The sequence below is a fragment of the Aedes albopictus genome, chromosome 1, assembly GCF_035046485.1.
Source record: "Aedes albopictus strain Foshan chromosome 1, AalbF5, whole genome shotgun sequence".
Taxonomy (NCBI): Eukaryota; Metazoa; Arthropoda; class Insecta; order Diptera; family Culicidae; genus Aedes; species Aedes albopictus.
Window position 1 is genome coordinate 15,464,247 of NC_085136.1, and position 25,844 is coordinate 15,490,090.

The 25,844-nt window shown below is 42.7% G+C and overlaps 1 protein-coding gene across 1 annotated transcript; it reads right to left on the bottom strand.

The window, feature by feature from the left end:
* Nucleotides 1-2,081: 2,081 nt before the first annotated feature.
* LOC109431125 (splicing factor 1) lies at nt 2,082-24,444 on the bottom strand. Its single transcript, XM_029855995.2, has 6 exons — nt 24,227-24,444; nt 23,642-24,087; nt 23,424-23,579; nt 22,854-22,929; nt 3,637-3,789; nt 2,082-3,543 (listed from the first exon to the last, which is right to left on the bottom strand). The coding sequence occupies exons 1-6, from the start codon at nt 24,331-24,333 to the stop codon at nt 2,364-2,366; spliced, it is 2,118 nt and encodes a 705-aa protein (XP_029711855.1). The 5' UTR covers nt 24,334-24,444; the 3' UTR covers nt 2,082-2,363.
* Between the last annotated feature and the right edge of the window lie 1,400 nt (nt 24,445-25,844).

The window sequence follows — 25,844 nt, forward strand, 5'->3', positions numbered from 1 at the left end:
GTAGCACCGGCCAAACCGTCGGCAGAATCACAAAAAAATTGGCGAACGCGAAAAAAACGCGACGAGCAAAACAAAACACGTCTCTGGTCTTCATGAACTACATCTTCTTCAAAAATCAGGAAATTGTTTGCGCTCTTCAAGGAGAATTTGCCATGGTAACTGAATGGCTAGACTTGCGGATGATTCTTCAGCATCAAATCGGTAACGCAATTGATTTGTGTGTGACCGTATCAGCTTCTTCCGTGATCCGAGGTGCAGGAACACGTTGTAGTTGACAGATCCTTTTCGCTCTACAATCCTTCCAGGAATTCATGATTTCTTGTTGTTTTTGTGGTACTCAGAATAAACCAGATCACCAGGTTTAAACTCGCGTTTTGTAGCTTCATGTTTCTTTTTGAATAGAGTATTGGTTCCCTTGTTAAGCATGTGGCTCCCATTTTCATCCTACGAAAAACAAAGGATTGAAGCGCTGTTTGTTGTGTTTCTTATTTTTGTATTTTTTGTTAGAAGTGAGCACTCATGAAAACAAAACCAACGGAATCAATCGGTGCCGTAATCGCTTGTTTCCGAATGAGATGAAAATGGGAGCGTGAGATTGATTACTGATGGAAAGCATACCCTAGCTTGTTTTGCTTTTCGTTGCTCTGTTTCGGCTCGGCTCACATATGGGTTTCTTCAAAAGTTCCATGGTTGTGCGAACTGGTCTGCCAAGAAACGTCTGCGCTTGAGTTCTTGATTGTAGAGTACATTTGTTCGGTGTATTGTGGTATGTATATGTGAGATGCTCAATAGTTGGTAAGGTCTCCCCACCACTATGGGCCGATTTCTTCACCTCGGCTTAACCGGTAAGCCAGGCTTACCCATACAGTTAAACCTGGCTTAACGCTTAAGCCAGGGTGAAGAAATCGCCCCTAAGTTTCTTGAGTCCGCGTTTCAATTAATCCATAAGAGAAAATCGAAATTTGTTTCAGCCTAATTTGGGCTTTCTATGAGAGTATGATGGCTCTGCAGCTTTGTGGGAAGAATGCTCGGATCGTGTCTGGACGTGGAATCGCCGCTTCGTCCATTGCCATTAGCTCTGCACCTTCCCAGGGTTTCATGGATGGGGGTATGTATTCTCTTCAACGGGTCTGTGTCATTTGGCATAAAGTCATTTGGCATAAGGCCGTTTGGCATAAGGTCACTTGGCATAAAGACATTTGGCATAACGGTCATTTGGCATAATGGACACTTGGCATAATAAAAAAGGGTGCATTTCGATTATGCCAAATGACCGTTATGCCAAATGTCTTTATGCCAAGTGGCCTTATGCCAAATGACCTTATGCCAAATGACTTTATGCCAAATGTCCCGCTCCCCTCTTCAACCACTTAGCAGTTTGGAGATCCTTAGGTATATGAAGTACTTGAATTTAAGTTTTAACGATTTATTTCGCTCTTGAAATACTATGAGCAGAAGTGCTTCTTGAAGGTCTAGTTGGGTTATAGTGAGCTGGGCGATATTAAATCTTCGGGTATTATCCCGATTCCATGTGTCCATTCAAATCAGAGATCATTATACCTATTCACCTTTGTGGGTTCTTCAAGTCGTAGTTCAAATAACGACTATCTTTGTTTTGTCATGAGGATCACATTTTCTGATTTATCTCATCATTTCTTGTGAGTGTGAGATCCAGAAACCGAAGTGACCCATTCGCATTCTTTTGGTAACAGTGCGTTGATCCTAACTGACCTCGACTAGAAGACTACTGCAGACTTTCTCCACACCGACGTTCTACACATCTCTACTCCTTGGAATATTTGCTGAAGTTGTTTCTTGAACCGGAGCATACTCATCAAGTCTTATCTTTATTATCCCTCATGATCCCTACAATGTCCAGGCAGGTTGTTTGAGAGTGTCAGGTCCGGAGTAGTCGGGCAGCCACGATTTCTTCGTTGAACGTTAAGGAATCTGAGAAGATAAAAAAGAATGCAATTGATTCAATTTGATCCCCCCCCTGCTCAAACATCCTTCCATACCTGATAATTAAATTTTCGATTCCTGCCGCAATTAGGCACATTTCGGTATGATTTAGCCATTGAAAATCCTACAATTTGTCCTCACTTGAACGGTTTTTTTTGTTGTATTTGTCGCTAACTCTAACATAATTTAATGCGAACTATATCAATTAACTACGTAGGTACCGACCGATAGAGCAAGCTTATCCGTTTTGATTCAAAGTTTGTGGTAGGAATTATTCGCAAAACATTATCAAATATCATATATTAGGTATAGTTACAGTAAAAGCATTACGTAGAAACGTTCTGTCCCCATAAGAGTTTGAGAACCGTGGCTTACCTGCTGCGTTCCGGTAAAAAGTACGCTTACGATGATGGTGGAGGGGGTGGTGGAGGTGCGCTTAGCAGATGAGCCGGCGGTAGCCCAACTGGCATTGGAGGGGGCTGGATGAAGCCGGTTCCGGGAGCTGAAGTGGCGTTCTGCCATCCTGGAGGCATCAGAGGCGGCGGAGCGGCAGATGCGCCACTGTTCCCACTCCAAGAGGGCATTCCAACGGGGGATGTTCCCGGTGCCAAAGGTTGTGACACTCCGGGCGGAGGTGGAGGGTAACTTTGAGGGTATCGGGGTAGGGGAGCCGTGCCCGGTGGTAGGACATCCGGACTTCCTCCGGGTGGGGGCGGTTGCTGGCCCCAGGACATCAAAGGCGTCACTCCTGGCGGTGGTGGCGGAGGGCCCGGAATGGGAGGCATGTTCCATTGACCCATCTGCGCGGCTAATGGCATGGGGGCGGATGTGGTAGGCGGCGCAGGTGGAGCCGAATGAGGAGGCGGGAGATGTGGAGTCTGCATGAGCGGCCGAGGGGCTTGTCGGGGTTCAAACAGACCGTATGATCTGGATGAATGGGAGTTATGCTGGTTGTTCGACTCTGGTGGAGGTCCTTCACCAAGTTCAGCCATGAGGCTCATGTATTCTTCGTCGATCTTGGCCTGGTTGTTGCTCAAAGGTGGACCACCTTGTCCCGGGCGTTTGCTTCGACAATCCTTGGCAATGTGACCAGCTCCTCCGCACGAAGAGCACACAATGCTGGTCGTAATGTTCGGCTTGTCAGGGCAAAGCCAAGTCTTGTGTTCGTTGGAACCGCAATTGGTACAACGGGGACCATCGGTCTCCCGAAGGGTTCCGTTCAGCTGAGCCAGCTCTCGGAGCTGCATCCGACGAAGATCGTTGTGACCTTCCGGAACTTCGATGCCTTGCCGGATGACATCCTTGATCCGATCGACGGCCTTCTTCACCGCTTCCGGATTACTAGCCGTGATAAAAGCGTGCAGTGGTTCGTCCTCACCTGGCAGCGGTTGGCCATCCTTACGGCCCACTTTGCCTTCCTTGACGGAACCCTTGCCACGGATTATGATCTTGGCACCGGTGTCCTTTTCCATGGCCTTGAGGGTATTGCCACGTGGTCCAATCAGCAAACCGACAAAGTTGATGTCCGGATGCTCTTCTTGAGGGATGAGCACCTTGTCGCTGACACGAATCACCGGAGGCCTGTTGAACAGAATAGAATGTAGTAGGCGATGCATGCTTCCCTAGCACAGACATCAACGTCGATGTCTCATTACAGTTTTTAGATCAACTTACTTGTAATCCGACGGAGGTTTGAAGTCCGGATTCATGCATTGCATCCGCGTGATTAGCTGGTGGCGCTGTTCTTCCAACTTTTTCCTCGTTCGGAACTCACGGGTGTTCAACCTCTTGCCATCGCTGCTGTAGATCGGCTCCGGTGAGGGCGATCTGTGGACAATTCCGGAGAGAGAAAAAGAACAGAAACGAAAACACATAGTTTGGGATGAACAACTTGCTCTGATAGCTTCGCTAAGTAGCAATATCTTAGAATCTAGGAAAAGTTTTGATTATTTGTCATTAATAGCTGCGCTTTGGTAGAAGAACGTTTATCATTAGAGAGTTTCGTGAGTGAGATACACATTTCCTGTATGGTAAAAATCGATCATTAGTTTGACCTGCTAAAATTCTAATTAGTTTGTCGATCAACATTTCAGAACGAGCTCGCCTGCTAAAACCTACAAAGTTTCGGTTATTAGAAGTTTTTCGTTAGCTTTTTTTAATCAAAAATTGAGCTGTAACGGTAAAAATGTCATAATTAATTCCTAGGGTTTGTCTCGCCTTGAAACAAATGACGATAACAACACACACGGCTGGGGAAAAGAGAAAAAGAACCATTAATCACATCACCGTTTGGTTTTCTCTCCAGAGATCAAAACAAATGGAAAAGGGTTACGAGTGACATTGTGACTGTGATGATCGAACGGCCGACGCCATTCAGTCTCACAGTGCTAGGCTTCCTCACTATATTACCGGTTCTTTCCCGCTTCCACTGCACTGGGTTTCAAGTGTCACACGAAAATATGAGCCACTATCCACCGAACGATTCTTCGTCTGTGTTCCATCTGAACTTACTTTCACTGTGTGGCACTGTGCAGTAGCTGGCAGGGCTCAGGAGAAGAAGATGGCTATCTTCCGGGTTTTGTCGGGGGCCTTACAAAAGTTAGCATTAGTTTGTTTGATCATTATTAGTGGTAACATTGAGACTTGATTTAGCAAAAGCCTCAACGTTTGGTTTATGAATTACATAATCACAGATGAACACTAAATCTCAAAACCTGAAATTGGGATCGATTAGTTGTCGATGTTTCGTTCGTTTACCATATCTCACTGTATTGTCTGGTTCGCTTGATGGTGTGACGACTACCGCGCGATGCATGGCTGATCCACAGCTTTGATTATCGCTTCAAATGAAAAACTCATTAGTAAGGGGATTTTTTTCTTGTTCAACACAGTTAAGTTACTAGTTCCCTAATATTTCATCGCCTATTTAGCTATTGGTAGGAATGCATACATTAGTTCCCTAATCGACAGTAAGGACTTCACAAACTGTGAGTGCATTACATTTGAAAGGACATTGTCCACCAGGTAACAGCTAGTGAACTAATTGTTTGGCTAATAGCCGAAAACTACTTCTAAATAAAGATTTGCTGTTTCAAATTCAAGTATCAAAATAAGGTCACTGCAAAAGTGGAACACTTTCAATATACGCCGTGGTATTTGTAGTAATCTGATGAAGCAAATGCTTTCTCTTTATACCTTCCGACGCCTTCCGGCAAGCGTCCGTGCGTACCAAATTTAGACTATTGACTGACGTTTTCTATCCAAATGAATTTCTATGCCTGCTTATATGCGTGAATCGCAAGTCAGTCCCATCTGCATTTCGGGCAAAAATGAGTTAATGACCGTTTTCGAGCTTTCTTCGGATGATCTTTCAGCTGCGTACAAAAAAATATATAGTTTGTTCAGTAATGTTGAAAAACAACACCAAGTCAGATTGTCCCATAATGAAATGTAATCGCAAGTCAGTCCCATTACGAACTTGTGCGCCCTCCGGTACAAAACCTAACACTATTTTAGCCAGTTTTATATTTTTCACTGTTACGTATTCACGGTTGAAACAATATGTGAAAGTTTCATGATGATCGCAAAAGTTTTCAATTAATGGCGATTTTTTAGAGTTTCGCATAGAAATCGAATTTGAAAACTTCAGAGGCCATTTTCTCAATGCCTACTTTTTACATATGGGACTGACTTGCGATTCACGGCAGTATAGTCCCTAGTTATGCTCCTTACATTATCCGTTATGTCTACCCTTAAAAAATGCTTGAAGGCTCAGTTAGCATTTTTGTTCATTTGTTTTATTGCTATGAAATATTAGAATCCTGCAAACGTGAAGTTTTCTTTTTTTTTACATTTTGTATAGGAAATGTGTCCTCGACTTTATTTTTTTTTATTCGTGTTTTGAACTCTTCATTTCATCATCCTGCTTGCTTTCAAGTTACCGATATCAAACAGGTATTCCGTAATATAATGTATGAATCATTTAAGTTACATAAATTAGGGTCTGGGACCATTTGGGCAGGAGCACCTATTTTGGGCACTTGCTGTTATAACTAAGTCAATTTCAATCCGATTGAGTTGAATTTTGGAACATAGCTAGATACTGCGCCTTCCTGATCGTATTTCAAAAATCAAGTCAATCGGTTCATAATTGATTGAGTTATGGCAGCAAGTGCCCAAAATAGGTGCTCCTGCCCAAATGGTCCCAGACCCTATATGATATAAAACTTGATATTTAATTTTCGATTTTCATTCGCCTTTCCATCAGAATGTCACATCATTTGGAAACCACTGACATTATTCGCATCACCTACCAAGAGAAATTCAGAACAAGTAACTGTTTTCTATCTCACTAACAGAAACAACTCATTAAAACAACTGTGTAGATGTTAGGATATACAAAGTTTCTAGTAACAATAGATGTCGCACTAACATTTCTTTTCTTCCATGATAACTGTATAAACTCTCAAAATGCACACTGAGAATAGTAAGCTAATCAAAGACTTTTTTTAGCCTTATGTTAATTTTGAATTATTCCAGTCAATCAGTGGAAAGCAAATACAAATTGCATGATCATATCTTCTCATGTTTTCTTCGTTGCCCTGGCGTTGCGTTGCCCGTTCTACAAGCTTTATAAGTTCATTGAACGCTTCTGGCTTGCGTTCAACACCCTGTACATTCCTTGAAAATTGAACATTGCCATTATTGAAAGTTACTGTGTTTGCATCTCGTGCCTATATACTGTTTTACATTTTATGATATTCAAACTTGTGTGCTACTTCTCGGTAATCCTAGGCTTCCAGAAGTATTCGTAAGGAACGTGTTTCTTAGATGTTGCACCCATATGGCACTGATAAGCTGAAAGCAACTTGCAAACCAATCAAAGCAATCTCATGTTTTACACAGCACATTGAATGTCAACTTGTTAAAGTTTGTGAGTAGTAAATACATTTGACAGATGGTATTGGAAATCGTTCGTGAAAACTCTCAACTTTATTTTATTTAGCTCAACAGCTTTCAACGCTTTCCTTTAGAGCAACAGATTTAGAGATTCTTTTGAATGCCTTTATAACATCGATTCAATCTGCTGTTGTTTCACTCAATTTTTTATTCTTTTTTTTGTGCAAGAAATCTTTTCTGTTCTCTGCCTTTGCCTATCAGAGAAACGTCTTATTTTGGTTTACTGCCTATTTCCATCAGAAACCTTGTATTTTCATCTCCGCCCATGTCCGTCGGAGACTACTTCTATTTCAATTTTCTACGGCTATCTGCCCTTGTCCGTCAGAAGCCTTTTTAACGTTAATTTTTTAGTTTTTTTTCTACTACCAACTACGCCATTGTAGTAATCTGATGAAGCAAATGCTTTCTCTTTATACCTTCCGACGCCTTCCGGCAAGCGTCCGTGCGTACCAAATTTAGACTATTGACTGACGTTTTCTATCCAAATGAATTTCTATGCCTGCTTATATGCTGCTATCATATATTGTCTATAGTCCCTAATTATGCTCCTTACAGTATTCTTCAGTTTTTAAATTTGAGGTACAAATAAAGTAGTGATTTAAATAGCATTTCTTACAAGATGATCATGATCCAGCTAAGTTTCTGGCATCCTTCCGTCAGTGCAACAAATTCAACTTCAATGAATGACAATGAAATGCAAAGTAATGTTCTCTTGACGCCCAGCTAATTAAACCCTCTCCGAAACGTACTATGAATTCGGAATTTGATTTTCTGTCTCGATGGTTGCTTGCCCAAGCTGCATCGACAAACATTTCCAGTCCGGCTGATGATGATCCAAGATGAAATCTAGTCTAGACTGTCTAGTACTATGCTACACGTTGCGTAGAACAGGACCACTTCTTTGCCGAAATTGACACGCTTTCTGACATGTCTTGGCGAGAATTCACAGCTACGCACAAACAGACCTCCTATTCAACATAGGAATTGCGATTATTGTTGGATCGTTGGCAATCCTCCTCCTCTTTCTGCTGCTGTAAGTATGACGGATCTAATGGAGACTTTGTTCAGGTTGAATCGGTCAGCTAGCATCCGGATATACTGACGTTGGCACAACGAATAACGACCTCCTGGCTCCTTCCTGATGACCCAGACAATGCATTGTCCCCAAGAATCGTCATTGTAAAGTTTTTCTGTATAACATCGAAAACTTCAATGAATCCTTCTTCAGTCTGGGTGGCAATGATAATGTCATCCACTTAGATTAGGATGTAGCTTACTCTTCCACTTTTCTTCCTAACATATAAACAGGGTATGGTGGTCTAGTTACTACCGCTTCTGATTCGTATGCAGAAGGTCCTGGGTTCAAACCCTGGCCCGTCCCTTTCCTCCTACTTTGTATCTTTCTATATCCAGGTTTTTACGCTAGCCTGCTATAAACTGTAACTGACATTTCTTGCCGACACTATAATTTCAATTATAGTAAAATCGAAGCAGGCATTTAGGCACCAAAAACTTTGTGTTGACATTTAATTGTTCATTTTCATTCCTGAAAATTCAATCGTTAATTAATGCATAATTTTCATGAATTTATTTAATCTTTTTGTGTCTTTTAGGTAGAAAAGAATGGCTTAGGAATGTTGCTGAATCTACGGAACCTGGGAAAACTGTTGAATCAACAGCATAAAAGTGGATTTTCATCTCCGTTAGACCGCTATATCAATTTTCCAGAACGGTGAAATTTGTTCTGAGCTTGCTTGGGAATGCTTTACAAGAGATGTAACAGTTAATTACCATGGACGGTACCAAGCCATTTTAATTCTTTCCAACTGGTATCCCCAAGACAGGAACAAGGACTGAGATGAGACAAAGTTACACAAAGTTCGTCAAAATATCTCGTGTTCCTTTCCATGACAGTTGGTTTTGGGCATATTTTTTTACTTTATAAGACCCCTTTTTTCAATTACGATACAATATATTTTTGGACAAGCAAATCCCCGAGCAAACATAGACTATTAGGAGGTCAACTTTGGAACCATTTGAGGACTACACAGAGGACTTTTTTTCTCAGGGTGCCGTTATAGTTACGCGTGAGAGTGGGAGTGCGCGTGTGCGAAGCCGCAAAGAAGAATATCAACAATAGCAAATTCACGAAAATCCTATGGACGCGCACTTTCACTCTCACTTTGAAGCGGCACTATGTCATCGCCGTCAGACTTATGTAAGGTTTTGTACACCTCAAGTTCGGAAAGTTGCACGGAAGCCGGTATTCAATAATTTCCTTCTGACAAACATGACTGTTGGGACACACATTGAATATTTCAAGCGAAAAAAACGGAAATTTAATAACGAATGGAAATCTTAAATCTCCGCAGTATTTTATCGTCCTTTCTAGTTCCTCGGGCATAACTATTTCTCCATGCTTATGGTGCTCGGGTTCCTAAAATCATGTAATAAAAGTAAAATTAGCGAAACAAAATGATAATTCAAGCTCCAACACAAACGTGAAAATTTTTTGACAGTCGAATCAACAATCTCGAATAATACGGCCTGCCAAGATGTAAACTATAAAACCTGTCGGCAAGAAATGTCAGAGTCAAATCACCCCTCGTCGTTTTATGGCCAGCGTAAAAAGCTGGATACTTACTCTCTCTACATAGGGTAGTGGACCTAAATCTTGGCAAAGGATCTTTTTTGTTTCAAATTTCTCGTCAAAGTCGCCTAAGAATAACTTTTAGAGCTTCCAAAAACGCACATTTTCGTGCGCTGAAAATGTTGCTACGTCATTCCGTTCAAAAGATATTGATGGTTTTCTAGAAAAAAATAGACACTTTTCAAGTATTTTTCACTTGAGTTACAAAAATAACGCCCCTCTAATTTTTTGATATGTTTTATAACTTCTTTTGAATGCGGGCAAAAGATATTTTTTATGTTTGCCCCAACCCGTCAAAACACCTTTTTAAAAAACTATGATTTTTTAAGAAAAATGCCTGTAACTTTTGAACCAAAAGAGATAACGATCATCTCAGCCCCGAAACGACGCGTCTTCGAATGCTCTACAAGTGTTTCTTGGGCGACTTTGATGAAAAATCGAAACTGAAAGTTAACGCCAGAAAACCGGTTTTTCTTGAACCACCGTAAGCTTATCCAGAAAAATACCTCTAGATCGGTCAATTTTAAAGCTACATAAATTGTGTCTTCGGCAAACTTGCTCAAAACTGAAAGATCTACAACTTTTCCGAAGAATGTATACAGTTATTCTTGCAAATAAAAAAAGTTTGGTTGCCAATTTCTTTGAAAATATGGACCACCCTAATTTTCATGTATATTGAAAAGAGGGCCTTATTATTAGGGACAACTTTGTAGAAGACCATATTTGCCTAAAAACTCATTTGAAGGCGTTGAATGCATCTTTCCTCGTAAATATGGTTCGTGGACCACTGTCGCCTAAAAAATAGAAGATCACCAACATTCATACACTGAAGATACCTGCTAGTCCCCGGTAGATATCTCATTGGTTCACTGTGTGAGTATAGCTGATCTGGCGATACTGGAGTAGCATCCACGGCGGTCAATCAAGCTCAAGCTTCTTCAAGCTTCAGCTTCTTACCTATAAACAGGGATCAGTTTTCGATTACTTGGACCAAGGCTTGAACTGCATCAATTTTTTAATCTTTTTTATATGTAGCTAGAGAAACGTTATGTTTTCCGGCCTTGGCAGTCTTTCAGAGCAGCAAGAACAATATTGCTTCAATTTCCGACGGTTTCGGTAATGTATTTTACCATTTTCAAGGAATCTATAAGAATGATCGAATAATTTCTCATTACCTTTTTTGGCCCACCCTGTTACTTACAGAAGTTTTGTTCTCTTGTACGGAACGGTAGTGCTCTACATTTGATTGTCCATTCAATTTGAAATGGCGCTCGCTTCGGCTATGGATATAGTGTGATATTACTATCTTACATTTTTAGTTACATTTGTCTACTCACTGCATGTGTGGCGATATTTTTGCAAGACACTGTATCGCGGGTGGCTTTTGCTATAAAAAGCCTGTCGTTTGGAGCTTAACTATTTGTTATAATCGCACAGTTTTCGCCTACGCTTTTAGTCGTGACCAGTGAACCGTATAGTACATTTTTTTCATTATCGTCGCAACGCCTTTACCGTCATGACTAATGTTGCATACTACCGTCACACACTACATTCATGCTGCCGTCGATGCATCAATGTCGTCTACCATGAATGTAGCATTTGGCACCATGATTGTAACACAAATCAAGATGATGGGAGTACGAAATGACAGTTTTGAAATGTAGAGTTGGAGTTCCAGTGGTTCCGAAAACTGCGAAAGAAAAATGCGGATAACTCGTGCTAGAGGGTGTCAAGGGCGTTACTTGGGGTCTGAGGGGGTTTAAGGGGGATTTCAGAGGCATTCCAAGAAGCTTCAGAGCATTCTCAGCGGATTTCAGAAACGTTACAGAGGCGTTACATGGCGTTTTCTGGGGTTTCGGAGGGTCTGAGGTGCGTTACATGGGGTTTCTGGGGGTATTAGGGGGATTTTGGAGGCATTCCAAAGAGCTTCAGAGCATTTTCGGCGGATTTCAGAAACGTTACGGAGGCGTTACATGGCGTTTTCTGGGGTTTCGGAGGGTCTGAGGTGCGTTACAAGGGGTTTCTGGGGGTATTAGGGGGATTTTGGAGGCATTCCAAAGAGCTTCAGAGCATTTTCGGCGGATTTCAGAAACGTTACGGAGGCGTTACATGGCGTTTTCTGGGGTTTCGGAGGGTCTGAGGTGCGTTACATGGGGTTTCTGGGGGTATTAGGGGGATTTTGGAGGCATTCCAAAGAGCTTCAGAGCATTTTCGGCGGATTTCAGAAACGTTACCGAGGCGTTACATGGCGTTTTCTGGGGTTTCGGAGGGTCTGAGGTGCGTTACATGGGGTTTCTGGGGGTATTAGGGGGATTTTGGAGGCATTCCAAAGAGCTTCAGAGCATTTTCGGCGGATTTCAGAAACGTTACGGAGGCGTTACATGGCGTTTTCTGGGGTTGCGGAGGGTCTGAGGTGCGTTACATGGGGTTTCTGGGGGTATTAGGGGGATTTTGGAGACATTCCAAGAAGCTTCAGAGCATTTTCAGCGGATTTGATTTCAAAGTCGTTACAAGGGCGTTTTTGACGATGGCGGAAACCCTCAGTAGTGTCCCTGTATTGTCCCAGAAACCCCAAGCGCCATATTTAATTCCAAAATGGCCTAGGATATCGGGTTTCAATATCAGCTCAATTAGCCAGGTCTGAAAATATCCGTATGGCATGAGACTTTTTGATTTGTTAGACGTGGGCCGTAACTATTCAGTTGGGAGCCACTGACTTTTGTTCCCCTGCTCCATTGGTGGTTATGACCCTCGGAACGCACAATCCGAAAATCTTTGTCTCCGCTTCTTCACACTTCCGGTTCCTAAATTATACGCATGTCCCGTTCGCAGTTTTCGGAACCACTGGTATTTCATTAGTTCACTCAATTTGAAAATCCACTACATTTTTTGCCGTGATTAAAAAAATGTCACAGTCACCCATGAATATTTCATCTGGTCATACGTGAATGTTTTTGTTGCATGATAGTCAAGACCATACATTCACGATTATCATGCAAACTACAGTTTTTGATAGTACATTTTGGATCACTGGTCGTGACAGCTTCTTGGCTGTCCGTATTTGCTACTAGTGTCTTGTAGTGTGTGTAGTACATCATCTAGAATGTTGATGTTGTGGTGTGAGTGTGTTCTGATTCATTCGTGTTTGTGTATCATTTCGTTTTCGTGTTTTGTTGACATTCCTTACTTCGTGTAATATCCCTGCGTAAATCGCATGTAGCCCTTCTGTGTCTGTCCTTCTATTTATACAATTCGTGTTGTTGACAATATGACACATCTCTAGAAATTGGAGTGTGTTTGTGTTTTCATTCTTGTCTAGTATTTTCGTTCTGTCTAGATCGAATCTATGTTGTTTTGTGATGCTGTGGTGCATCAGAGCCGTTTTTCTCCCCGAGAGCAATCATTTCTTGGTCCTCTACGTCGATTCCTCGTTCCAGCAGTTTGTCCATCGTGTTGTAGTGTGTTTGATGACCATGTATTCTTGTTTTTAGGCGATTGGTTGTCATCCCAACGTACATAGCTTCGCAGTGGCAACAAGGAATGGCATAGATGACGTTTGTTTGCTGCTCCGGTGGGACTGGATCCTTTACCTTCGTGAAATAGTCCCTTGCTGATCGGACGTTGTACTTTGCGAGTCGTATGTTATTATAATCTCGCTGCAAGACCCTGACAATCTTGTTTGACAGGTGAGGTATGAATGGAATGCGACGGTAGGTATATTCCAGGATTTCTTGCTGATTTTCGTCGTTGGAACGCTCATTCATCCTGTTGGCGATTCGGTGCCTTAGCGGTTTCGGGTAATCGTTTAGCTTGAGTTGTTCATCAACAATCTGCATTTTTGCTTGTTGATCCAGGTTCGTGGTTAGTTGGTTTACCCGTCTAGCGAAGTTTATTGCCATGTTCAGCTTTTGACCGAGTGGGTGATATGAATGGAAGTTAAGAAAACGTCCACTAGCGATGGGTTTTTGGTACCATTGGGTGGCAATCTTCTGGTTGTCCTGTCTGATGAGGAGCATATCCAGGAATGGCAATTTGTTATCCACCTCCAGTTCGTACGTGAACTGGATGTGGACGTCATAGCTGTTGAATGTTTCCATGAAATGGTCTAGTTGGTGGAGAGGGATTGCCGTTACTAGATCGTCTACGAATTTTCGTAGGAATGGTAGGGGGATTTTGAGCATTCTAACAACCGTGTCCAGCAATGTTTCCATTACCCAATCCGCGATTGCTGGAGATAGGGGATTGCCCATAGCCGTACCGAATATTTGTTGGTAATGTTGGCCATCGAAGCGGAAGTAGCTCGCGTCGATACAAAACTCGACTATTTCTAGAAATAGGTCCAAACATATGTTTGTGTTTGGCCTAATTTCGTCCCACCTCATTATGATAGTGTTGATTGCCAGCGATTTTGGTATCGAGGTGAATAGCGATTTTACATCCAACGAAACAAGTACGTGATCCCCGGGTAGATTTATGTTGTTTATGAACTGGCAGAATGAAAAGGAGTCCTTGATGTTGTATTTGCTTACCAGGGATTGCTGCATGACTTGTCCGATGAACTTTGACAGGTTGTATGACGGAGCTGTGACATTGGGTACAACGGGTCTCAGCGGTAATCCAGGTTTGTGTGCCTTGGGTTGTCCGTAGATCCTTGGACACACTGCATTGTACTTGGTGAGCATCCTTGCTGTTTTATCGTCGATGATCTTGAGGTTTTTGAGCCGTCGCACCAGGTTGTTGTTCTGTCTCTCGTATTTCGATTGTGTATTTAAACTTAAGCTAATTCTACACTCATTGCATCGATTTGAAAATGCTATCAATTCCATAGAGGCTTTTATTCAATCGACAGACATTTGCTTCTCCTGTCCGTCCGGTTGATTTATGTAGATACGTTGTCTTCACGTCCACGTGTTTGACAGCTCAAGTAACCACGCTGCTCTAGCCGTTATCAGGCCTGGAAAGCGTCAGTGTCAACACAAGTCGTCACGCGATTTTTACAAAAGCGGCTCTTTCAATGCCATCGAATCGGGAGACGATGACCAAGAGAGTCTAGCAATACTCTCTCATTTTTCGGTCACGACGGAGCGTGACATGGTTGTGAACCTGGCAATTACAAGTAAATTGATTGTTTTTGTTGCTGCTTTAATCCGTTAAATCGTGAATATAAGCCCACTTTATCTGTTAAATACATTGACTGGCCTGAATTCGCTTGATCTAGGTGAAAATTTTAATTTAAACACAGTATGGAAGTTTCCGTCATGACGCTTGATTATTGCAAAATGACATGACGAAGCGCGTGAATGCTCATTTCATCTTGTGACGCTGACAAGGCCAATAGCAGCACTGGCCGTAATGCATGCATAAATACGGTGTAAATAAAGCAAGCATTGCTCAGTATGTACAAATCAACTTGAATTAAAGTAGACAAGGGCCTCAATAGAGCCATAGGAAAGTTAGCTACAATGCAACTATGTCGGAGCCCTATCCCAGCGTAATTACTTCATTTCTCATCGACTTGCTATTAGGCTGATACAAATTTATTTTTCACTTTTTGTCTCCCCCCCCTTCAAAATTTTTGGGCTGGAATTTGCATTTTGAGGGGGCAGATAAAAAAATATTTATCGAATTATCGGGTCTTGCTGAAAATTCTTTAACAAATCCGATGAGTTTTTAATATTTTTCAGATTTAATTCTTTATTATTTTTATCCCCCCCCTCGACCGTCCAAAAAGTGGTGGGACAAAAAGTGAAATAAATATTTGTAACGGCCTTATAGTGAGTAGTGTCTGCATAGTAACTTGCTTGGCAGCAGATGTAAATACTTCGTCGATATCCACTTCATATTTCTGGAAGAACCTCTGCGCCACTAGCCTAAATGCTAAATCTATGCCTTATGTTGGAACGGCGAAAAACGTAGGGAAAACGGGTCACTGTCTTAGTAGCGAAATCCATAATTTATTCAGCAAAGCGCTTTAAAGCTAAAATATAGTGTTTAAGTTTACATTTCTTGATGTTTTCTCTTATTGTACTCACATTTCAGTGACACTAGTCTAGCTATTGTATAACCTATTGAGTCAGTTTTAAGGGTCTTAGTTTTAAGTCAAACATTAGTATATAAGTTTACTCACTGTTGCGTTTTAAGAGGTAGTTTAAATTCAGTTATAATAATTCATCATTTAATGATTGGGTAGGATAAACATTTCATAACTTCTAACCTGAAACCGTAACAGTTAGGAATGAGTTCAAATTCGACACATGGGCATATAACTCTGCATGCATGTATAACTCACTATTAAAAATTGATCGAGTTCATTAACTTATTTTATGGTAGTTTAAAAATATATATCAATATTATTTGCATATAAATCTAGCTGTAGGTCAGTCTCAAATTTTCCGACTCATGCTTCACATTTCTTCTATAGTTTTTTTTTTCTTTTTCACTGTCAATCTCTTTACCCTGTCAAAACCGCTAGGTGAAAAACGATCAGTCAGATTTCCTGCATCCTTATTGAACTTTTTCGTAGCGGCAATAACGGTTGTAACGTCTCCCGCTACATTCCCCTCTCCGTAATGCTGCTCCGAATCAGCTGAATTACCTGATGGTAGTACGTTAAGTACGGCGAGCTTTGCTACTGGACGGCGTAGAATCCCTGAACTTGTCTGCACATCCACCTGCCTGATGCGACCATCCCCTCCTGGAAAAACTTTCACTACATTACCTCGAGGCCATCGATTCCGAGTCGTTTCTCCAACAATGAACACTATGTCTTCTTCCTGAATAGGCTTGCCAGCCTCGTGCCACTTGGTTCGCCGAGTCAAATCCGGAAGATATTCCCGAATCCACCGTCCCCAGAACTGATCCAGGATAAAGTGACACAAGTTCCAGCCGGTCCGATGTGATTCTCCTTCTGTAGTGGGAACTTTCTCCGGCTGCTTGACTCCATTTGAACTGAGGAGAACAAAATGGTTCGGAGTCAAAGCCTCCTGATTCGATGATTCGAGAGGGACGTATGCCAACGTTCCATTGACTCTGCCTCACAAAGTATTGTTATGAATACTTCTTCAGACGGCGCACGGACATGGTAATCGACTCCATCGCTGCTTTAACTGCTCTTCTGACCATTCTTTCCCAGGCACCGCCCATGTGCGGGGAAGATGGTGGGACCAAAAGCCAACGGGTGTTAGCATTCGTGAAGGTCTCCGCAAATTCATGTTTCGTTGCCGCTACTTGATCAGCCAGCTCCCGACTGGCGCCGACAAAATTTGTCCCGTGGTCGGAGAAGATTTGTAACGGTGCGCCGCGTCGAGCGATAAATCGCTGAAGAGCTAACTTACATGATTCGGTGGACAGTAAGGCGGCTACTTCTAGGTGTACCGCTCTAACGACTAAGCACGTGACGAGTGCCAGCCAACGCTACTTGACTTCGACCAATTTTAATCATATAATGGCCGAAATAATCAAAGCCGACCAATGTAAATGGTCGCACGAACGGAGTGACACGTGCTTCCGGTAGAGGAGCCATCCTGGGTACTTCAGGAAGCGCCCTGTTAACTGTACACCACTGACACATCTTTGCAATTTTGCGCACCACCGTCCGTAGAGTGGAAATGTGATAGCGCTGACGAATTTCATTAACCACGGTTTCAATGCTATGGTGGCCGAATCGTCTGTGGTAACCAGTCGATTAGAAGTTCAGTCAGGCGATGATGTTTCGGCAAGATTACTGAGAACTTCTCATCGTAACTTGCCACCGGCGAAGCTTCAGTTCGTCCCGCCATACGAACCACGTCGAACTTATCCAAAAACGGTAATAGTTGACGAATCGTGCTGTTCGTCTGATTCTTGCTGTTCCCGCAGGACGTTTATCTCTTCGGCGTAGGCATCGGCTTGTGCAAGCCGCCACAGAGCTTTCTCTGCTCGCTGCATGCCTTCCTGCGTCAATCCATGGTCGATTCACGAAGCCCCTTGCTTACCGAATTCTTGGCATTGATCAATGAATGAATAGACATATGCTGTGGTACGGATTATCACTTGTCGACTTTTTCGTCTCGCTCCGGCTTGAATAGTAATTTGCATTCGATGGCCTTCCTCTGATGGTAGTTTGATTAGTTCCCATGCACCATTCTAGACCACGATCGTTTTCAGCATCTATTACTTCCATTTATTGTTGAGGCTTGGCACCTTTTAAAGCTTCAGCTGAAGTACGGGGGTCACTATGGTTATTTTTTTTCCTAATCTGTAGAGCCTTTGAACCGCTGCCTCCATTATGTAGGAATATTGTGGCAAGATCCATGTTTGCTTTAGTGCTTATCAAATACCCTGTCACAACTGAGATGTGATGGACATTACATCAATCAATGACATTGATTGTTGTAGTACTCGAACCCAACTAGGCTCAACTTGTTTTATGAAGTCTAATCAACTGTTTGGATTACATTACCAAAATCTCAAGGGCTCCAATAACCCTTTCTCTAATATTGACGACCTTAAATAACACAATACTTCACATTTGCTTATAATGTTTTCAGCAGTTTCTTTTTCCTTTTGACAAAAACGACATTCAGAAGATTGAATTTTACCAATCTTCTTTAACCCTCGAGCGATCGCGCTGTTGTATTTTGTACAACACGATGAAAAAATCTCGCTTTTTGTATTCAGCATTAGCGTGGTGCTGGCGCAGGTAGTCAACCGCGCGAGTTACGGAAGGTTAAGTGATATCTACTCGGGCAGTGCCCAGTCATCAGATCGATTATCACCCAGAGATCTTTTTTGTTCAGATTCAATATGACCTCGACTTTTGCTGCACTGGGTCTAGATAATCTTTGAGCTTGTCTAGTGGTATCCGTGGAATTCCAATTAAATTCTACCATAGACTTTTTCCAGGTTTCAAGTTTAGTTCTAAGAGCACACTCCGAACTCCAGCGAATGGTTCAGGGCCAACGAAACACGATGCTGCTTTTCCAATATTTTTGTTTGGCTTGCCTCAATTCTTTGTTGTAATCTGATAGGGCCTTTTTGTATAGATCCCATTCAGAAGTAACTTTCGCTCTGTTAAACAAACGTCTAGATTTCTTCCTCAATTCTGCTAACCGGTTTTTCCATCAAGATTCATCCCTATTTGACAAGTGATAACCTGTGTTAAACAGGACAGCTGGCATGATACGATGTGATTAATTTGTTTCCAATTTCATCAGAAACGTCTCCCAACTGGAAAACCAAAGTAATTTGCTCTCCTTAATAAGAAATTTCCATTCAACCAATGGAAACGATAGAGATCTCAGTTTGTTTTTCTTGGATTTCTGAAGTTCTCCGATACTTGTAGTCCAGCTTCAGAGTCAAACCGGATATGTTAATGATCTGACAAAGATTCTTCATCGGAAACATGCCAGAACGACTTAGCGGCGTTCTTACGGTGGTTCTCCGTATCCATAGGCAGATGATTGCCCTTGGACGTTTGAACCAACACCAACACCCAGAACTTCCACCAGCTTCATGGACATTAGTCTCCTGATCGGCTCTTCTCGCAGGGAGTTCAGTTGTGGATAACATACAGGACCCCCACGTGTCTCTGGAATAGCTAGGTCTTGCTGGTCTTGAACAGAATCCATGGCCACATCTTCGAGTGCTTTGGAGGGCGGTTTTCTCAGCAGTATATAGTTGGCTGGAGCGTTTCTTTTTTATGATGATCTGCCCATACCTGTAGATCAATACAAAACTGTCTTTGCCTGAGTTTAGGCAAAGAAGCATTATCGACTGTAAGAACAAGTTCAACATGATCTCCTTTTATATGGCGACGGAGCTCCACGCGTTTGTAATAATATTATCGTTTTGACTTTCAATGAGGGAAAGAATCATATCGTTGCTATATTTGGCACTCCATGCCATTTGGCGCTAAATACTCAGGATGGAACAGACAACAAGCAAATTTCGGTTTAAACTGTTCTTGTCACTGCTGCACAACCTTCAACAGAAGAGATTCCTGAACCACTTTTTGTTGGTCGGTTGAGAGCTCAACAGCAGGTTAATTTTTAGACGAAATTCCCAATCTTACCCTGCTGGCAATTTCAGTGTATAATGGCGCTGGAAGAGCATCTCGTTTCCGTCCACGCATTGCTTTTGGACCATGTGGGCGTACTGGGTTAATGAAATCCCTGTTGTCCCCTACGTTCCTAACAGCAGTTACATTTGATTGTATGGCGATATTAAAATTTATCTGGCACGGTGGGGTTTGATCATCCCTGCTACTCGCTTTACCTTGGTGGGAGACTCGAACTTCTCGAGTCTTTTCTGATGCAGGCTTCTCATCACTGCTATTCGTGCGGTCGAGATAGTCCCTTCGCTGCCGCTTCGGAGTGTTCCCGGGCTTCAGCAAAGTCCACCCCATTCTTTAACAACTTTTGAAGGCTGCACCACACAAACCGTGACGTTTCTTTGGCCCCTTACCATCTTCATATGTATCCCGACACATATGTATTTTGATCATCACTTTTGAACGGCTGCACTGGCCTTATCGTAACATTCTTCTTGTTAGCATCATAGTTAACATGGTTAACCGGCTGTTCGGGTCCGTATGAAGTTGATCATCAATTTTAACTTCTTTTCTCGATCAGCCTAGATAGCTATGTAGTGTCGGTAGCGGTTGTCACAATTGGCTAAGAATAACACTACGGACTGCCTGTTCCGGTGATAAGAGTCCATTAAACAGGTGACCCCTAATTTATGGTATGATGCGGCTATCTATATGCTTACCGTGCCTAGGAATGAATGGTTAGGGGGGTCTAATAAAATCCTAACCGTTTAACGGAGCCTGTGGAGTACTAGGGCGCCCTCCACAGTATTCTGCCCTTACTGCGCTAGCCGGAGCAATGGTGCAGTTGACCTTGTGTTTCTCCGAGATAATCTGCTATCCTTCTTAAGCCTCAACTGCGAGGCTCAATAAGGATAGGATTATTAATATGTTGTTTATTAGCTTTAATTATAACCTATATGGCTCTTCGCATTATGCGTTCTTCTTAGTGTCCTCTGTGTATCTTCGTCGCAGGAGTTCTTCAATCGATACCGAATTGGTTTTTATCGCTGCTCTTTTTTCTTGTGTTGTGATTGTAAGAATTTAATCGTGCTTAGTTTGGGTAGTGGCTATGGATATGACAGCTCAGATCAATCTTCAGCATAAAAGAACAGCTTTGGTCCAAGAACCTTACTTTCGTAGGGGAGATTTCTATGTAGATGTAATGCTTTAATTAACACCTATATGGATCCACATTTTGCGTTTGACCCGATGTTTGCTACTTTTCGTAAAATTGAAATGGCAATCTTGCGTGTCATGCCTCGAGCCCAAAATGTTTTGATTTTGCTTGTTTGCAGCCTTGTTATTCCCAAATCTTGATGGGATTATACTGTTAAATTTATTCCGTAAGTGGATAATGGATCGTATGAAGATCAGACCTATCAATTTGATCTCTTTCTTCTGAAATGATTAGAACGCTTTGTCGAGCATCACACCCGTGATGTTTTTCTGGCAAACATGCCTCTCCATAGGAACCAACATGCTGACCAAAATGTCCACTGTGATTTGTTTACACAATGTTGTTTACGATATCGGAAAAGCATTCATGCAAAAACGATTTTGTTTGGGTGTTTTCTTGGATTTCCAGGATACTTTTGAACACGTACCTTTCGATTCCATATTGGAAGCCGCACGGATTGTACTATTTATCTTTCAATGATTTCCAATTGGATTTACCAAATGCTCAAAAACCAACATCTCTTCTCGGCATTATATCAAGCAGCGATTAGAAAATTGAGTGTTTGTGGATGTCCCCATGCGAGAGTCTTGATGCCACCACTTTTAAGGAATCTTATAGCAGAAACGCAATTGAGATAGCTCAATGTGGTTTTCCTACTTATGATTTTGTCCATTACAAGCCTCAACAGATTGTTTCATTTATATATCTTAGCTGACAATTCGACTGTGGAATTCTGTATCATATGATATGTAACTACCCAGTTTTTACGCAGCTGCGTTTCCGAGTACTCGGTAAACACTTGATTAAGTGAAACTGACCTAAGAAGCCTGAATCTTCAGGATGTTCTGTTGTTCTGAACCCGTTGTGGCATGTAGCTATAGGCTCACTTTACGCTCTATGCGTTTTTTACAGTGTTTGAACCCGTTGTGGTACGCTTATGCGATTATGTCGACCCTATTCCCTTACCTTCCCTTTCCCTATCCCATCCCTTATTCCCCCCTTCCCTCTCCCTCAGGTAAATGATGAATAGGCTCGTATTCATGGCGATGGCACAAATTTCCCAAATGGAGGAGAACGTGTCTCTGGAGCCGACCTACTGATACCTGATAGCATCATAGTCGTCTTCTGAGTCTTCTGGCACTTAACTTACTAGTATTATTCTTCACAAGCTGTACATAAATTTCCCCTCGTTAAATTCACGTTTTACGTAGACGTTTGTTAGATTACACATTTTCCACCAATCTAGATTGAAAAACAAAAACCGCCATCAGAGATGTTTACATCACGGTTACCACTAGTCTGCATTGAGCATTATCCTAATGGTACCTACATTCAGGGTTCCTGATTTCCACTTTTCATCTTCTTCCACATTCGAAGACAGTCAGCAGCGAACGGTTGTCGCTTTAGTTCATGTGTATGCTTGTCAGCGACGACAGCAAACTCCGGCGAACGGTGGGAAGCCACACTTGGAAATTACTCATTCGTCCACATTCGCATCGCAAGCGAATGCGATTCGTGAGTGATGCGATTGATATTGTGCATACGAATTTTTGATGTTTTCGAATTATTTTCTTTGCTAATCTAGCATTTCAACAACAATACAGTAAAAATGTATGCATTACATGCAGAGATTCTCTTCTACTTATGATGATAGCCGCTTCGATCGCTCACCAGCATTCTTCACCATTCGCCATTCATTCATTCGCTTGCGATCCAAACTGCGACGAATGGCAACGAATATTCATGTCGAGCAGTTGGCTCATTGCTTCCCACTGGTGATGGGGTTGCGTGTTTGATCACGACGATCCGATTGCTGCATCTTTCTCGATTCGCTTCAGCAAAGAGGAGTGAATATGAATGGAGTGAGGCGAATATACCGATCCTTGCCTACATTAAAAAAATACTGATTCCACAAATGCAGTACCAACTCTTATTTTGATATTTGAATTCTTTGAAATTTGTTCGCATTTTTAAACCCCCAAAAGAAATTGCCCTTATACTTAATCAATAATCGAACAGAGTAACAACTAGCAAACCTTTCTTCCGGATTCTGCGGTATCATCAGGTCCCCGGTGCGTAGCTTCCGGCTGATTTCCTCGATTTGGAGTTGAACTAAACGGGCGTCACAGTGGGAGAAAGAGCAGAGAAAGATTAGATCGAGGGTAAACCCCCCGATGTTAGATTAGTTCTGTTTGTTGGCGGTTTATGGATGATGTTTGTATCTAGTAAGAGGGGCTGACAACTAAAAAACGCAGGTTTTTTTTGCTGATTCGATGCAGGCTGAAACTACTTACGGCGCTGACACAGGCCTTTCAATTGTTGCTAAAACCGCACCGGAAACAGCGTCGCCGCAGGAAGCTGAAACTGATGAATCTGAAACGCTGTGTAAGCTTGTTTGAAGTTAAAGTTGATTTTTTGGGAGAAAAAGCATGTGTCATTATTGCGCTCTTCAAGACTCTTGGTTGGGCTTATCATAAAACGGTTCCCCCGCAAGTGTTGGTCTTTGTACACACTAGTTCCGGTGTCGATCCGATCATCCAGGAGAAGGTCCATCAACCTAAAGCTGAAAAGAAATGGATTCTGACGAAGGGGAGTTTTTGACTCACCTAAATAGGCTTCCTGTTGGTCCTGGGACATTCCGGGTGGCAAAATCGTGGGCATTCCGGGGATGAACGTTTTGTCGTGGTCTCCACCAGCCCAGCGGGATTTCTTCTTGCGCCGACGTTCGGAATCGTCGCTTCTGCCGCTGCCACTGGGACCATCTGCAAAAGGAATGGACATATTGATTAATCTGTCTAGTACTAATCTCTGAAAAGAAACTTACCCCTTCCGAATTCCGACGACTGACTGCTCTCGTTGTGTGCCTCCAGCAGAGCCTTCTGCGCCTGAATCTGCTGCTGTTGCTGTTGAATCTGTTGCTGCTGGTTGTAACTGTTCAGCAACTCGGCAAAACTCTTCGCATTGGCTGCCGTCGACATCATCGACTCGATGACATTCTGGGTAAACTCGATTCCCTTGTAGTCGTAGGCGCCCTCCAGGTTCTCAGGTTCCCGGACCCGTTCCCGTTCGCGTTCCGCCGTCGCCCGACTGCTTCCCCGGTCGTACCGGTCACCACGCTCTCGCTCTCGCGAACGCCTTCGGTCCTTGCTGCGGGAACGGCTCCGGCGACGTCGATCTCGCGATCGGCTTCTGCTCCGCCTCCGATGGTCACGGTCTCTGTCCCGCTCACGCTCCCGGTCCTTATCGCGATGCCGGCTTTTCGAACGAGATCTGCAAAACAATAACAAAAGTCTTTTAAACGTAACGTAAACATAAACGCCCATAACCTCAAACATCCAACCAGTCGTAACGCCAACATCCGGACGGTGGCGTAACGCCACGCGTCCGCATTGGGGCCACACCGACCTACCTTCGCCTGTCGCGATCATTATCGCGCGATTTCCCGTGCGAATGGCTGGATTCTCCATCACGATCACGATCGCGGTCACGGCCTTTGTCCTTATGGCGGGACACCATTTTCCGAACGATTTGAAACGATTTTCCGGCACAACACTGCAATTTTTCACCAGCACGGGAAATTTACGACGCGCACTGCTCTGCCACTCGGGAGAAAATTTTTGACAGCAGGGTGGGCGTTACGCGCGGGCGCGGGTTTTTGACAGCGATGCCTCATCGGCCAAACGTCAAACGTCAACACGGCAAAAAATAAATGAAGATAATGCTGGGCAGATTGTTAAGGTTGTGCGTGCGATATCAAGAAATGCAGATGAAAATTTAGATTGTTTGAATAAATATCTGGAGCTCGATTTGAATAGGTCGTATGTACACTTCCCAGCAGGCAACATTGCTGCATATGGCGCCAAAGATAGCACACTGAAATCATGGCTACTACGTTCCACTGCAGAATGCAGTGATGCCCACCGAATAGTTTAACCATCATGAGTAAAGATTTCGATTCTGGATAAAAATCGGTAACTAATTAATGAGGCGTCCGATTTGAATGCGGTCTTCGGCAAAGTTGTAGCTGATAGAGTAGCCTAGGATTACCAAGGGTCGACTAACCCACTAGGGCACTTGGGGAAATGCTACGGTTGATTGAATGAAAAACATCGTTTTCCCATAGTATACCGCATTTAGTTCACCACTGGACTGCGAACTGCGACTTCATAAGTGCGAAAATGTAAATAAAAGTGCGCGATTGCATCAAATCAGGTTGATGTCTTCGGCGCACTATTTCTTCAATCTATGGTGAACAAGTGCTCTGAAGACACCGAGTTGATTTGATGCAATCGCGCACTTTTATTAGCGTTTTCGCACTCGTGAAAACTAGTGCGATACAGTAGACGTTCGGTCGGTGCAAACGGTTTAACTGCAATGCTTTTTAACTGCAAGTCCGGTAAGTGCAACAAATTTGCAGTTATCGCACCGCCAAACGTCAAAATGGTGCGCCATATTAGCCCAAATGAACAGTCAGATCACGTTCACGGTTATTTTTTGTCGTTTGACAACTTGTTGACATCTGTCAGTCGTTGCAGTTACCGAATTTCGTTCGCTAAGTGAAACGTAAACATGTTGCAGTCAGGGATGGCATTTCGCACTGAAAATGTGCACAGTGCAGCTCATTTTCATATTAAAACCGCGCACACTTGCACTCACACTGAGGAGCATGCCATCCCTGGTTGCAGTTATCGAACGTCTACTGTAGTCCAGTGGTGAACTAAATGCGCTATAATTCCCATACAAACTTTGACGGGCTTGTGCAGTCTCAATTTTCAACCAAATGAACTCAAATTTTGTGAGAAGGCATATAATCTGGTTAGGAATCGAATAAGCGGTGTGGAGCAAAAACGATTTTTTGAACCACGCTATGTACATTTGTCGATATAAAATTCGATCAGTTTATTATAGTTATTGTAGCAATAGGGAAGATATTTTGGAGACTTTTAATGATGAAACGGAAAGCCTGTTTTGTGATGATTCTGCTGTATGTATCAACTTTGTTCAATTTCAACGGTTTTTGCTATAAT

Bases quoted from the DNA above. Each gene is read 5' to 3' on its own strand.
- LOC109431125 (XM_029855995.2), bottom strand. From the start codon at position 24,333: ATGGTGTCCCGCCATAAGGACAAAGGCCGTGACCGCGATCGTGATCGT. The intron at 23,580-23,641 runs GTAAGTTTCTTT...TTCCTTTTGCAG, and splicing joins GTCGTCGGAATTCGGAAGGG to ATGGTCCCAGTGGCAGCGGC. The intron at 3,544-3,636 runs GTAAGTTGATCT...TCTGTTCAACAG, and splicing joins AAACCTCCGTCGGATTACAA to GCCTCCGGTGATTCGTGTCA.